The following is a 16478-nucleotide window of genomic DNA, read 5'->3' as shown; positions in this document are numbered from 1 at the left end:
ATTCAATTGTCTCTATCTTTCACAAGGCTCTAAACTGAACCAGACCATTCATTCAAAAAATAAATAAATAAAATAAAATTTTTAGCGGCACTCCAGGTCTGCCTGCTTCAACTAAGAAACATTCAAGGCCATCGAGTCCACATTAGCTACTCACATATACACTAATGCGAGTGTCCCCATATCCTGAGGCACACTCACACTATGCCCGAAGCTCCTGATGGCCTTTACAACCATATATTATGATCGATCAGTACCACCATTCGTATCAGGTCAGTCCTCACTCACTCCTGGTTCAATACTACTATAAAGTTGGTTAATATAACCTAATAGCAGAGCATTCTGTTAAGTTGTATCAAGATATACTGTGTTCTTTTATCCATATTATGTCTTCCATATCACCCATATCACACAATATAACTGGGCCCGCCGGTAGGCCACCCATTGCACAGGCCGGACGGTACGGAATCCCCACCCTAAAAAAAACAAAACAAGAACCTTAGCCACTTGGAGCTGGGATCCCAGTGGTGTGGTCCTTTTTTTTTTTTTTTTTTTGAATTGCCAAACGGTTCCTGTGTTTGGCGTTGGTCTTTTTCAAAAGCAGCGGCCTGGCTCGGAGCACTGGGGGCAGGCCCACTACCCCCATTGTGCAGAAACCACCTCCCCTCTGTGATGCGGTTTCATTAGAATCAATGGAGCCGCGTAACAGAGGGGAGGGCATATGGTCACACTGGGGGGGGCATGCCCCCAGTGCTCCGAGTAATTGGTGAGACAGGAGTAACCTGAAATAATCTGTGTTTAACAATCAGTGTTTGCATCTGCATCATATTGTGTATTTCCTTAAGAGGGGTTATCCAGCGTTGGAAAAACAGCACAACTCTTGTCTCCAGTTTGGGTGTGGTTTTGCCACGCTCATTGAAGTGAATGTAGCTTGAAGGGGATATTCAGCCCTACAAAAACATGGTCACTTTCTTCCAGAGACAGCAGCCATCTTGTCTCAGTTCAGGCGTGTGTTGCAATTAAGCTACATTCATCTCAATAGTTACCAGAATTGCAAAAGTAGCTGAGATGACTTTATCTCATTACCACATAGGGCTACATCTACACACAGTGAAAATGCGGCAGAATTTTTTTAGGCATTTGTGAATTTGTGTGCAGAACTTTTTTTTTTTTTTTTTTTAAGTTGCAGTTTTTTTTTTCCCGTGAATTCAATGCAGAAAAAGAAATTCACATTCAAACTTTGTTGCAGACTTTGTGCGCAACTGAAGCAAAATTCACATTTCTAGATACAAATTCAACATACAATGTTAAAGGGGAACTCTACTCACCTTATTGAACCACATTACAATGCTTCCCTGTTTCTTTGCTTTTGTCTGTGTCACCGCCATCACCATTGAAATGCTTACAACAGTTATAATAATGTTACATAATTCGAGCAATGTAGATCAATTATTTCTACTCCAATAATCAAATCAATTGCCAAATCAGGTTAATTCATTGTAGTTTTTACCATGTAGAACTAGTACCTACCCCACACACCTCTTTCCTGAAATTCATTGTAATACCCACAGTGCTCCCTGAAAGGCATTACAGTAAACACCATACACCTTAAATTTATATAATATACACTTGCACACACTTTACTTTTTAAAATGGCAGTGATGGTTTTCTTTCTGCGTCCCAGTGGGACCTAGCTGCAATATCTTAAGCACTGCTGCTGCAAAAAGTATGTACAAGAACAACATTTGGGTAAAACCCTTCATAAACAATAAAAAGCAGACAGCACACTCTTGAGCAGTCATGACAGTTGGGTATTGCCTCCATACTGCTACTGAACAAAACAACCAATACACTTAAACTTATATTACCAATGACACCCTACATAATGCCTAAATAATAACTTCATACCATGATGGCTATCATAATCACCACAGACCATATGTAGCCTATAAGAGATGACGGTACAGTTATATCCAATGACTCACGTGGGTGTCTTCTCTGATCAGAGTTGTTCACTTTCCTTTTTCTTCCATCCAGCCCAGATTATTTCTTCTAGCTATGACTCATATCTCCTTAAACTACCAGGCTTCATCTTAGGCTTCACATCCCCCCTTGGTGCCTTAGGCGAACCCCCCCCCCCCCCACCACCACTAGGTGGATTGCTCCTGTATAGAGACAAGTGCCCCAAGCAGAGAAACTATCCCCATTAGGTATGTTCCATCAGTTGGTAATATTCCTTATTAGTTGAGTGCCATATTTAGGTAGATTCCCCAATGAAGTAGGTTCCCATGTGTAATTTCCGTCACTAGCCAGGTTCCCCATAAAGGTGATCTTCATCCTTAGCAGATCGCTCACCCCCTTACCCCTGTGGTTAGTATCCCCAGTAGCCAGGTCCTGCCCTGCAGTTCGTATTCTCATATGTTAGAACTTAAAATTATTTTCTTCTTTGTATTTTTGCAGGATGTCAACATTTGGGCAGTGCTGGCAGTAATTGTTCTCCTGTCAACCACAGTAAGCGATATCCAGAGGCTGATGAGATGCTTGCAACATTTTAGATCACCTCTAAGGCTTGTTGACATCATGGAAGCCTTATACTGTTTGGCAACCCTTCTCTTTGCAATGAGAGAAGAGAAGATTCTAATCAGTAATAGGTATTAATAAGAATGAACACTCTTTATTGTGTTACCTGAATGCAGGGCCGGACTGTCCATCTGGCAATTAAGCAAATACCATATAGGTCGGTGTACCAAATGGGCCAGTCAATGAACAGCTTGACGGCTGGCTTTTCCCCTGCAAAGCAGCCTCCCTGCACTTCACAACATCGTAAGACATTGGTTAAAGAAAGCTGTATAGTTCAGACAGCATTGTGCAGGAGAGGAGACAGCTGTCCTGTATCTAGCCAGCCCCATACTTTTCACCTACAAAATCCTAGCAGGCCCTATCTCCTAATGGTTGCTGCAAGTCTGACCTTGGAGAAAAAGATGACACCTTAGTACTGGTCCAGGCAGGGGTGACAATCAGAAGAGTACTTTAGTACAAAACCCAAGGGCATAATGCAAAGTGTGTGTGTGGGGGGGGGGGGGGGGGTTGGTTGTGGAACTTAACAAAGGGGTTAGGCTTAGCCTCAAATACTAAGCCTGCCTGTATTTCTGAATACAGCTCCTGCTTGCCAATTACAAGGTTCATCAGTCAACAAAAACAAAGCAGATGAGAATGCTGACTGATATCTGTAGTGAGAGTGCTGAAGGCACCATTAGGGAGCCCCTCCACCCTAACTCGATTACCCATCCCAACCCATCTAGAACCCCTTAAAACTGTAAGCCTGAGCCCTTCCTGGCCCCCCTTCCCAGGCCCGCTCCAGAAACCTAAATGGACCCTTCTGTTGCCCTTCCCAGCTCGGGCCTGCCCCAGCCCCCTAAAACGGACGCATCTGGCGCCTTTCTCTGGCAACCCCTTTAAGGTGCTGCAATAACTTTTTGGCCTGACATGTATCAGATGACTGATTATGACACTATTTAGATACTGGAGCTCATAAGCTCTCTTAGAGCCCCCCCCCTTGTAACAGTATAAAAAAAGTTACCCTGCTTCTCCCCTCATACCTTATACATGTGATAGATTGGTTCAGACTTTGTTATAGACACTAACCAGTCATAATTGATGGTGAAGTGAATAACATGAAATATCTTGTGACAATGGCGCCTATCAGGGGGTCAGTTATTATAGTGCTTGAAAAGCGCTATATTGTAATCCGTATTCTTCTTCTTCTTCCGTTTCTTCCAGCCATTTTTCTGCGCGTAATACAGCCTGAACCGCTTTGCGCACAGACTCCAATCAAACTGCGTTTCAAAACCCTCAGCGGTGTGTGGTGTGCTATCTATTTTTCGTTTCGATCGGATTTGTCGTTTTTAAGAAATTTAAGTTTAAAGACCCCTAATTTCCCATAGAAAACAATGGCCCATTGGAAATAATGGCCACACTCTAACCGCTAACAGCCAATCACAGCACATATGCAAATAGCTGAAATATAGCAGCCAATAGGAACTCTAAGGTCTTGTCAGGCAATGTCTCACAACATCCACAGTCACGTGTCCACTATTGGCCAATAGAAAAAGTAATATATGGAAGGTCCTTAATGATTTTGTCTCACTGACATGAGGAAGATTGTCATGGTAACCGAGCAATGATCTTTACCATTATAAGTAGCAGAGTTCAGTCAATAAAATAGCAGAGCTGAGGCAGCCATGCAGCAGGGAGGGTACCCAAACCACTCTTAAAGGGATAGTACCCAAGTCGCTCTTAAAGGGGCTGGGACCCAAGTCGCTCTTAATGGGGACGGGACCCAAGTCGCTCTTAAAGGGGACGGGACCCAAGTCGCTCTTAAAGGGGACGGAACCCAAGTCGCTCTTAAAGGGGACGAGACCCAAGTCGCTCTTAAAGGGGACGGGACCCAAGTCGCTCCTAAAGGGGACGGGACCCAAGTCGCTCTTAAAGGGGACGGGACCCAAGTCGCTCTTAAAGGGGACGGGACCCAAGTCGCTCTTAAAGGGGACGGGACCCAAGTCGCTCTTAAAGGGGACGGGACCCAAGTCGCTCTTAAAGGGGACGGGACCCAAGTCGCTCTTAAAGGGGACGGGACCCAAGTCGCTCTTAAAGGGGACGGGACCCAAGTCGCTCTTAAAGGGGACGGGACCCAAGTCGCTCTTAAAGGGGACGGGACCCAAGTCGCTCTTAAAGGGGACGGGACCCAAGTCGCTCTTAAAGGGGACGGGACCCAAGTCGCTCTTAAAGGGGACGGGACCCAAGTCGCTCTTAAAGGGGACGGGACCCAAGTCGCTCTTAAAGGGGACGGGACCCAAGTCGCTCTTAAAGGGGACGGGACCCAAGTCGCTCTTAAAGGGGACGGGACCCAAGTCGCTCTTAAAGGGGACGGGACCCAAGTCGCGCTTAAAGGGGACGGGACCCAAGTCGCTCTTAAAGGGGACGGGACCCAAGTCGCTCTTAAAGGGGACGGGACCCAAGTCGCTCTTAAAGGGGACGGGACCCAAGTCGCTCTTAAAGGGGACGGGACCCAAGTCGCTCTTAAAGGGGACGGGACCCAAGTCGCTCTTAAAGGGGACGGGACCCAAGTCGCTCTTAAAGGGGACGGGACCCAAGTCGCTCTTAAAGGGGACGGGACCCAAGTCGCTCTTAAAGGGGACGGGACCCAAGTCGCTCTAAAAAGAGCGACCCGGGTCCCTTTTTAGAGCGACCCGGGTCCCTTTTTAGAGCGACCCGGGTCCCTTTTTAGAGCGACCCGGGTCCCTTTTAAGAGCGAAGGGACCCAGGTCGCTCCTAAAAGGGACCCAGGTCGCTCCTAAAAGGGACCCAGGTCGCTCCTAAAAGGGACCCAGGTCGCTCCTAAAAGGGACGGGAGCCAAGTCGCTCTTTAAGGGACGGCACCCAGGATTAAAGTTTCTCTTAAAAGGAAGTCACTGGTAAAGGGGCGCTCTGGAAGTCACTGGTAAAGGGGCGCTCTTTTCAAGCACTATGTAGTTCCCTGGAAATGCAAATCTAGTTAGCAATTAATCATCCAGTTTGTAAAGATAATAGAGTGTCTTAAAGGGAGAAAATGGCCACAATGGCAGGACTTGTGGGTAATCGAGCACTGATCTTCTAGATGGCTCAATAATCTTATGGCCAGGGCTGTGCAAACATTGCTAGCATACACTTATTACACAGAAAGATGTGCGGACGCTGGTGGTTTATTCTTTGACAAATTGAAAGACAGCAGTCAGCTTTGTCGTCTGCTGACCACTGGCTCTATTACACAGGGAGATATGGGCCTGATCTGGCAGATAATCTCTTTGTCTAATATGGCCTTTAAAAGACATTCTGTTAATGGTTTTTGGTGCCACATACTACAGGACACCTGCAGAGGGTTTGTGGAGTATGGGTCAGACATCTGGCAATAAGCTGTTCAGCAGAATGTTCACTGTGAATAGAGCTGGAAGCCTTAACTCTGTTCATGTTGTAGCAGCTGTGCCGGGCTACTGTAGTGTAGATCTTAGGCACATGCAAAAGTTTAGACCTATTTATGAATTTTACTTAAACATAAACTTGCATCCTGTTTTTTTTTTTTTATTTATTTTTTTAATTTTTTTGCTTCTACTGTTTGTTTTACCAGGATCCATTACAATTTATTCTATAGTCTATATCTTCTGGAGAATAGCAGCTCACAGCAGAAAATACAATCCTATGAAAATGCAAGGTGTGTGCTTTAATGATCCACCAACATGTTAAAAATAAATGTATTTTTGTATGAATGAACATATTATCCACATTACTGTTATGGAATAAATTTCTTCTTTCAATCCATCTACAACATGGAGAGGGAATGTAACCTGCTGACTGTATGTGTGTGTATAGACGTTTCATAAGTTTAAACCATGAAAGAATTAGACAAATTTAGTAAATCAATGCTATGTTTTGTATTGTAAATGGAAGACAATATTGCTCACTGAGCAACAGCGCCTCATGGTCTATTTACATGGACTGATAATCAGCAGGCAGGCACCGATGCCCATAGGGCTGCCAATAATCGACCTGTGTGAAAGGGCCATGTCTAAGCCAACAAATGAGAAGTCTCTTGTACACTAACTGACCACATCTTTTGTACAGGCATTTAAACACTTAAAGCCTGAGTAAATGGGTCATGAGACTGTAATGAAGTTAAAAGGCCATATAAACAACACAGTGATCAGCACTAGCTTGCAGTGCTGCATTGACTCATGTTAAGGGGCCTTAAGTTTATTCATTCGTTCCTATTGTTAGATCAAACGTCTGACTAATATTTTTTTCCCAATTAAAAGAAAAGTGAGGATTTACAAATACATTGGGGAGATTGATGAAGGCTGCTGCTGGGACATATGCCAGGGAGAAGACACAGATTCGCTCCTTCTCCCTATCGTACGCCTGCTGTATTCCCCGCTCCTGCTAAGGAGGAGGTGTAGATTTCTGCGCCCCTGTACAGCAGGTGCAGGTAAATTGAGGGCTGTGCCTAATTTTAAGACCGGCGTACTAGTGCATAAATGTCCCCCATAGTATATAGCTAAACTATATCTGGCTTATATAGTTTGTAATTTTAGGCAGCAGTAAACTTTGATAGCTAGATAAATTTACCATATTTTACATACAGTATTTTGTTTATGTCCCCACACAGTATTTTGCTTAGTATTTTTCAACCAAAACCAGGAGTGGATTGAAAACACAGATAGGCTATGTTCACACACTGTTGTAATTTAGTGGATGGCCGTCATTTAATGGCAAATAATTGCAATTGGCAGCTGTGTGGCTTGCCTCCTTGGCAGCTATGCTACTGTGTATGAAATGAAACCGTTAAAAACTGTGAAAATCTCTGTAATGCTTGTTTTGCATTTCAATTTTAATTGTTAATTTTCTACTTTAGACATAAGACAACCTTCAATCTTACAAATGAACAGCAGCAAATAATAAACCATGATATTCAAGAAGGACAAGTTGTAAAAATAATGGCCTTTGCAGGTAAGAACATTATACATGCCCTGTCTGCTAATGCACTGCCAATACTCCTAGGCTCAGTCAAATAATATAGTAGGACTCGTAGCAGCAGAGAGCACTGTGTCAGACTGGGAATGAATACACCACAGGACATACAGCAGCTGATAAGTACTAGAAGACTTGAGAATTTTTAGAAGTAAATTACAACTCTCTGACACTTTCAGGCACCAGTTGGATTTAAAGAAAATGGTTTTTGCTAAACTACTCCTTTAAAAGCTGTACTTCCATAACATGCAAAAAATATTTTATGAGTGCAGGGAGCAAAAGGCTTCAGCCATCTTCTGCTCCCCAGACAACCCTTTTAACTTCTTTATCGGCAGGCATCACACAGTTTGCAGGGAATACACGTCCTCATGTTAAAATTATAACCTAGGAGCAAGCTGCCAACTTCTTATCAATGTTGAGGAAAGGAATAAAGATTGTACACAAACTTTTTTTCCACTTCTTTGGTGCATAGTGGACAGACCCCCAACGCCGTCACCCATTGATCAATGGTGTAGCTATTTGTTGTTTTTTCTATTATTTGGCCAATCTTGGTAGACCTTTTTCTAACCCCTTTCCTTTTGTGTAGGTACTGGGAAAACCTCAACCCTTATTAAGTATGCAGAAAGGAGACCTCACCTACGCTTTTTGTACGCAACATTCAACAAATCCATTGCAAATCACGCCTCGCAGCTTTTCCCCAAGAACGTTATATGCAAAACTTTCCACTCATTGGCTTATCAACAGACAGGAAAACTGTACGTTTACTACATAGCTGTTTCTGCTACTAAAGTAACCATTATATATCTGTATGTCATTGGTTCTTTACTAAAGCCCAGGTTGTCTTTGTTGTGTGTGTGTTTCTATGTATGTGTGTGCTTTATACATGTTTACATTTTTTTTTTGGTCAATGATATACTAAATTGCCATTGCTGACCAGATACACTACGTGCTACACATTTGGTTTCCCAATAAGAAAAAGCAGTATAAGTTTCACTTGAAACAGTGGATACATCTTGCAACCCTGCACCCTAGGGTCCATGTTGTGTGGAGTTTGAGGCTGGGTTCACACTACGTATATTTCAGTCAGTATTGTGGTCCTCATATTGCAACCAAAACCAGGAGTGGATTAAAAACACAGAAAGGATCTGGTCACACAATGTTGAAATTGAGTGGATGGCCGCCATATAACGGTAAATAACTGCCATTATTTCAATATAACTTCCGTTGTTTTAAAATAACAGCAAATATTTGCCATTATATGGCGGCCATCCACTCAATTACAACATTGTGTGAACAAATCCTTTCTGTGTTTTTAATCCACTCCTGGTTTTGGTTGCAATATGAGGACCACAATACTGACTGAAATATACTTGTGTGAACCCAGCCTAAAGCTTGCTTGGTAGTACTCTTATAGCTGTACTCAATACAATAGTCAAGGAGGCAGTACAAAGGTTTTAGCGGTTGTAGCATAGCATGTATCATGGTCCCCGGGATGTCCGGCTGCATTATGTTTGTATATGTATATGGCTTGTGTATCTGAAAGTCATTCTATGTAGACTGCATAAGACTCTGTATGTATTTGTACATGTAATCTTTGTTTGATACAATAATTACATTTTTAGGTATCAGCAAAGGAAGAAGTTGAATCCCTCAAAGCTTACTTCATATACAGTCAACTTTGTCCTTCCTGAAGGGAAAGCTGGTTTTATCAGAGCCAAACTTGTTGTTAAAACACTGGAGAATTTTTTTGCCTCCGCTGATGATACAATTGAAAGAGACCATGTTCCTATATGGTCTAAAAATAACCGCGGAGAAAGGGAAATGGTGTCTCCATCCGATCAACAGGTACTAGTTAAAAGGCTTATCCAGAACTTCTCCACCCTTCAGGTGTACATGAAATAACACAGTTATGAGAGGGCACACAAAAGCTAAGATATAATGCAATTTATGTATCCTCTTCCAATGTGCACTGTAATTGTAATGTAATTAGGAGTAAATGAGATGAGGCCCTTTGCGGACAGTCAAAAATATAAAAATTCAGTTGCTGTACCAATGTACCTTAGTATTATGAGTGAAATAAATATCTTGTGTAATAAACACAAAGAAGTATTGGCTACATAAATAGAATCCAGTTCGTAAAGTACATTATAAAGTGCTGTTAATAGGTGTTCAGTTCGTCATAAACTGACATATTAATCCATCATAAGAATAACTTTGTGTCTTTTAATGTTATAGACCAGTGATTTTCAACCAGTGTGCCGTGACACATGGTCTGGTGTGCCGCGGGAAAAGTTCCCCAAACTATGGTGCCCCTGCAGATCGCCCCGCTGCTGCTGTCCACCTCACCTACTGGCCGCCTGTAGCGCCCGGACGTGCTCTTACTATCCAATTAGCGGAGACCGGGAGCGTGGTGCGCTGCGGCGGGCTGTGATGCACGCATCCAATCAATGTGTGCGCTACGGCCCGCCGCAGCGCACCACGCTCCCGGTCTCCGTTGATTGAAGGACACGTCCGGGCCCTACGGGCGGCCAGTAGGTGAGGCGGACAGCAGTGGCGACCATCTCTGAGGAGGTGAGGAGGAAGGGGGGGAGAGAAACCTGGGGATGGGGGAGAGAAACAGGAGAAAACAATGGGGGAGAGAAACCTGGGGATGGGGGAGAGAAGCATCGGGGAGAGACAGGGAGAGAAGCATGGGGGAGAGAAACCTGGGGATGGGGGAGAGAAACAGGGGAGAGAAGCAGGGGGGAGAGAAACATGGGGATGGGGAGAGAAACAGCGGAGAGAAGTTTGGTGGAGGGAAGTATGGTGGAGAGAAGCACAGGAGAGAAGCATGGGGGGAGAAGTATGGTGGAGAGAAACACAGGAGATAAATAGGGGGGAGAGAAGCACAGGAGAGAAGTATGGTGGAGAGAAGCAGGGGGGAGAGAAGCACAGGAGAGAAGCAGGGGGGAGAAGTATGGTGGAGAGAAGCACAGGAGAGAAGAAGGGGGGAGAAGTAGGGTGGAGAGAAGCACGGGGGGGAGAAGAAAACAGGCCCAGGTTTCACACTGAGTGAGTATAAATACATTTAGAATCTATATTATTAACTATCTGTATAATATGTACTGTTTTAAGTATAAAAAATGTGCCGCGGCTCAAAAAAGGTTGAAAATCACTGTTATAGACAGATATCCTTAGATTGCTCACTCTTATGGTCCGTTTACACAGAGGGATCAATCGTTTAACGATTTTGAAGCATCGATTTGGTTTTTATAACGATCAGCGTTTAGACGAATAAATTGTTAAAAAAAATCGCTAGAAAAATCATTATTGCGTTTTTAAGATCGCGAAAGCCCATCTCACACATAGGGTGAATCTTTGAAAGACTGTTTACACGAAGCGATCTGCGAATTTTTAGTGAACGACTAACGATGATCTGAGAACATGTTGAAAGATCACAATGAACAATTTCTCCCTCGTCGCTTGATCGTTCGCTGTGTTTACACGAGTCGATTATCGTTCAAATGCGAACGATTATTGTTTTCATTAGTCTGTCAGTGTAGTGGTAAGGGTCGGTCACAGTGTCTGCTTGCATTGTTCTAGTGAAATAATGTGTGTACTCCGGCGTGAGCAGATTGAGGTTGTGCCTTCCAGCCTGTTGTACTGATCAATTTGGTTGATTGGTTAGTTCCTAGAAGTACAGCACATAAGATTATCTTGCACACACATTCAAGTGTAGTTATGTAGAGGGTGAGTTAAGTCACAGGAATGTTCCATGTAATACAAGGCTATTTGATGTGTTCAGTGTGTGGTCCATGGTGCTGAAGGCACTGGATCCAATTGGTACAAACTTTTAATACATTTTGAACCTATGATAGCTTTTAAACCACAAGAGATATTACAAACCTGATTGTGGCAATCAATTTTCATGCTACATGACCACCTTCCAATTGGAAAAACTAGATCTAGTTTTCAAGAGAGCAACCAAACTCTAGACACATTATAAGGATAGGCTCCCTCACCCATTACTTGCTGGGGTATTTTGCATCTTGTTGTTTTTTCTTTCTGAAATAGAAGGGTGTCCTGAGACTTTTGAGTCTGTATATTAAGCAATGTTTGAGCTAGTTTTTCATAATAGCTTAGTTTAATAACTTTCTTTATAGTTTACAGTGAGAGAAGCAGAAAAAATTTGGCAGAGAATGCAAAGTCTTGAAGAAACTCGTCAGTATGCTTACAAAATGACACATGATGGTAAGAAGTTACTAACCGTCTTATAGTCTTCTACCTATAAAGCCCATCAAAATATGACATCAGTTTGTACAATACCAGTGGGTCCACCATTTATCTATACAAAGCCTGTGCCTGACTGTATGAAGGGAAACTCAGCTGGAATATGTATATGTAACTAGCCACATTTGCATATAGCATAAGGGTCAGTGGTTGCAACGGTTACCTTATGTAGAACCTCCGTTGGCGCTGTAGTGGAAAAATTATCTTTTATTGGAGGCCATAGAGGCGTGTCTGGGGCACTGCGGTACTGCCAACAGCAATAAGTTTCCCCATTTGCTTTCCTTGGCCTCTTCCTCACTGATGGACAATTACGGCTCCCCCAGTCAATGGATGAGCGAACGTGGTGAGCTTTTGAGCCCACTGCATGTGCCACTATTCACACGATCAGCCCTAACTCAAGATAAGAAAGATTATCTTGGGTATCTTATATAGACAAACAACCTATAAAATTACATGAAATTTTAAAATTGTTATGAGAAAAAACTCAGAGCAAGCATACGCTGTGTAATATTTTTGACATCCTGTGTCTTTATTATAATCTTTTTCATGTCCTTTAACCAGGCTATCTGAAGCTGTGGCAGCTCCGCAGACCAGACCTCTCCTTTTATAATGCTATATTTGTAGATGAAGCCCAAGACTGCACACCTTGTAAGTAGAATGTTATCACAACATGATAAAAAAAAATCATTCTAGCTTTTGGATGCAGCTTATATTATCTTCTAAAACACTTATGATAAGAAGTCTGACAGTATATCAGGCAACTCTACAGTATAAATTGCTTTTGCTCTTTTCTTGTAGCAATTATGGAAGTTGTCCTTTCCCAGAAATGTGGGAAAATATTTGTTGGGGATCCTCACCAACAAATCTATACGTTCCGCGGTGCTGTAAATGCTCTTTGTGAGGTGCCTCATACTCACATCTTCTATCTTACTCAGGTAAGTCTATTTATGTTCTCCAAGCTTAATCTTCCTGATCAAAGTTCTGTACAGCAGTGTTCCCCAACATCTGGGCGTACAAGCCTGTGCAGATTAAGCACGCTTTATTGTGCATACTGAAGGATAGGGGTGGGGTTGGGTTATGGGATTTTTATCTGTATTACTATGCCTCTCGCCATACCAGGACTTTAGCTTGATGTCGTCACACCTCACAACACCCCTCTACACCTATCCCTTGGGTACACCTATAATTTTTGGATAGTTTAAAATCGCATATTACGATTACTGCTTCTGCCATGTTCCCTATATTAGGGATCCCGGCTTTTTATTCTGATCTGAAAGATCATGGGGGAACATTTATCACACCGTCTTATGGTAAGATTCTCTTTGTTGCACATAGAAACTATTCCCAGTCCAACTTTTATTTTAACAGAGCAATGAGGGCATTGAAAGCGAATGGCATTGTGCCAAGTGCTTTAGAGTTATCAATTTTTGCTCAGAAAATACTTGGCACCCACTAATTTAACTTTATTATGTCCCAGATGTGGACCTTTTGGGGTCATAAAGCTTAACCCAATTGCGCCACTTTCTTTGCCCTATACCCTCGCCTGTACAGGTTCCCACTGACCAGGTGGCATTTGAGGCACAAGTTCTGCATTCTACAGTCCCCTCCGGATAAGCTTAACTTATATCTCCAAATGGGAGACAGACCTGCAATTACATTGTCTTCTCAGAGGACCCAAGTCCTCAAATTGGCTCACTAAGTTCTCATTTTCTCATGGTACCAAGAAGTGGGCTATAAATTCATATCCCAACATTTAATTGGGCCGCAGGCTGACCCTATGTGCTGAGGATACATTTCTTTAGTTGCCAATTATCAATAAGCATTTGCGCCTAATGATAGTATTTGCGAAACAAATTTATAATTTGATGCAGCTCGTAAAGAGTATCACTTGCACAAAAAAAGTTGCACATGATACATGTCCCTCTAAATGTTTTTTTTCCAATTTATTTTTAGAGCTTCCGATTTGGTCCTGAAATAGCTTACCTTGGTGCAACCATACTTGATGCTTGTAAGAAGATACGGCACAAAGTTTTAGTTGGAGGTAACCAAGGAGGTGAGAAGCCCGATTATCATTTCAGTACTTTTTAAACAACATTGCTTAAAGGACAACTCCGGCGCTGATAAAAAAAAAAAAACTGACCTTAAGCTCCAGTTTGTTGTCTTCATTTTTTTCTTTACTTTCTGGTTTGGGCTTTCCCATGATGCACTTTGTGTTCTGTGATGTGTAACTGACTCTGTAGAATTGTTAGATGGCTTCCAATTTTAAATGGTCACTTAAAAATGTACTTACCAACTATCGTCCCCTCTGTGATAACAAGCCAGCAATGTGGTGTTTACAAAGAGGGTACAAAAATATATAAATGCACCAAGCAATAAAATCATAATGATAAATGAAAAAGTAATATAGCCCATGTGAACTTTCACTCCACTACAAATAATGTCCATATAGCAGCCAATAGGAACAATATTAGATATCTAATCCAAACAACAACAAAAAAGCAGCAGCTCAGGACTGGGGGAAGGAGACTGAAAAGATAATAAGTATGGATATAATTGTTAGTCTCCAAAAGAATAGGTGAATGAACATGTATTTTACCTAACCGAATATCTGTGGGTAATAATGATGATTTTACTGGCACCACAAAAGATCTACACAGGCCGATTATTGGGTGAATTAGGGTCCATTTACACAGAAAGATTATCTGACAGATTATCTGCCAAAGATTTGAAGCCAAAACCAGGAATGGATTTGAAAAGAGGAGAAATCTCAGGCTTTCCTTTATGACCTGATCTCTGTTTATAGTCTGTTTCTTGCTTTGGCTTAAAATCTTTGGCAGATAATCTGTCAGATAATCTTTCTGTGTAAATGGACCCTAAAGGTACCTAGGAACACTCATTACCGATAATTGACCCTCGTAAAAGCTAGGAGGCAAGGGAACTGGGTGGGGGTTAGTGAAGTAGATAAAGAATGCCATGCCACTCAAGATTACTCTCAAAAGGGACAGAAAAACAAATGTTTTTATTGGACTATACAATTTCACATTAAATCACATTTGATCCCTGACTCCCTTCTGAGCTACAACTTTGTTAGGAAAAAAAAAGCTCTAAATAGTTAAATGACATAAGGTGGCAGTTGAAAGTGCATAATTAATAATTTTACACATAGCACTGCATGTGATGCTCTTCTTCCAGTCAAAATCTGCAACTCAGCTGAACTTCCTAACAGAAGTTTCTGCACAGGTGTGATTGGAGCATAATTCAGCATTAGCAAGTATTATAAATAAGTGTGTGCGTGTACATGTGTGTGCAGCTGCTTCATTACAGCGTGGTGCATATGCATACAGTTCCCCCGCTCCCAGCATCTTATCACAGATGCTGCCCGGGCGGAGGGGGGAACTCTGTTACAGGCATTCCACGCCCGTGTTTATGCGGAACACGGAATGTGTGAAAGCAGCCTTAGTGTCAAAACACACAGTGATATCAGATACAAACATGTGTAAGACGAGCCTAAGCTTGATATATTAAATACTAACAAACATCATAGTAGTAAAAAATAAAAAAATAGTAACAGTCTGTCCCAATATGATGTGAAATAATTGTATTCATGGTATTTTAATGCACATATTGAGACACACTGTTACTATTTTTTTACTACTATGATATTTGTTAGTATATAATATATCAAGTTTTGGCTCGTCTTACACTTATTTGTATCTGATATCACTGTGTGTTTAGACACTATGTAGGACACTTATGAAGTCCAGTGTTTTTTACGCCAGGCTTACAAATATCCCCGCAGCTCTGGAGCTCACGAGATTTATGTAGAGGCGAATTGCCTCTACATAAATCCCGATCGCACAGAGCCCGTACGTGCGAAAATTTCGAAACCTACGCCAGCTCAGAGCTGGCGTAGGTTTCAGTATCATTTTTCCACTCACACCTTGAAAACGGTTTGCATAGAGCAAACAGAAACATTGCTTGTCTTTTTGCACATGGGATAATAAAACCACAGAACTGAAGTATAGCATCTGCGAGTTCTGCAGATTTTTTTTAACTTTGTATGCAGTTCACACCATGGCTCCTGGCGTGACCACTAGCACCCACAAACAACCAAATGCCGTGATTTTTTGTTTTTTGTGTGTATATGATAAACACTGGAAAGGTACAGCAGTACTAGCAATTTTACCTAATGGTGTCTGTATATATTGATTGTTTAGCTTTTGTGTGTTGTGCCCAGTGGCGTAGCTACAATGAAGGCAGGGAAGGCGACTGCTATGGGGCCCCTGCAGGAAGGGGGCCCGAGGAAGCCTGCCCTGCCTTCATGGTAGGTACCCCGCTCCCCAAGGGGTCCAAGAGAGGAAGAGAGACCCCCACTGCACTGTTCAGCCCCCTCACTGTAGTGCTGGGTGAGCGGGCTGAACAGAGGAGCAGGACCTGCCAGACGGCACAGGAGAGGGATGAAGAACCTTTGGGTCACATGACCCAAAGGTCCTCAATACTTCTATGTGAAGATCAGCCCGGACTACAGGAGGAGGAGGGGAAAGCCTGGGAGCTGTAAGTGCTGTGTATGTGTGTCAGTGAGTGTATATATGTATCTGTGGGTATATGTATATGTCAGTGTGTGTATATATGTATCTGTGTATATATTTATA

At 42.5% G+C, this 16478-nt stretch overlaps 1 protein-coding gene across 1 annotated transcript in view; it reads left to right on the top strand.

Moving 5' to 3' along the window:
* Positions 1-16478, top strand: part of FBH1 (F-box DNA helicase 1) — a 57988-nt gene that overhangs the window by 10653 nt on the left and 30857 nt on the right. Inside the window, exons 6-14 of the mRNA XM_069978892.1 lie at positions 2458-2648; positions 6161-6244; positions 7442-7536; positions 8144-8312; positions 9180-9402; positions 11700-11787; positions 12388-12474; positions 12625-12761; positions 13780-13879. Coding sequence (XP_069834993.1) covers positions 2458-2648; positions 6161-6244; positions 7442-7536; positions 8144-8312; positions 9180-9402; positions 11700-11787; positions 12388-12474; positions 12625-12761; positions 13780-13879 — 1174 coding nt within the window. The remainder of the gene's footprint in view (positions 1-2457; positions 2649-6160; positions 6245-7441; positions 7537-8143; positions 8313-9179; positions 9403-11699; positions 11788-12387; positions 12475-12624; positions 12762-13779; positions 13880-16478) is intronic.

The sequence above is a fragment of the Dendropsophus ebraccatus genome, chromosome 1, assembly GCF_027789765.1.
Source record: "Dendropsophus ebraccatus isolate aDenEbr1 chromosome 1, aDenEbr1.pat, whole genome shotgun sequence".
Lineage (NCBI taxonomy): Eukaryota > Metazoa > Chordata > Amphibia > Anura > Hylidae > Dendropsophus > Dendropsophus ebraccatus.
Note: the sequence above shows the minus strand (reverse complement) of the source record. Positions and strands in the feature narration are given on the sequence as shown.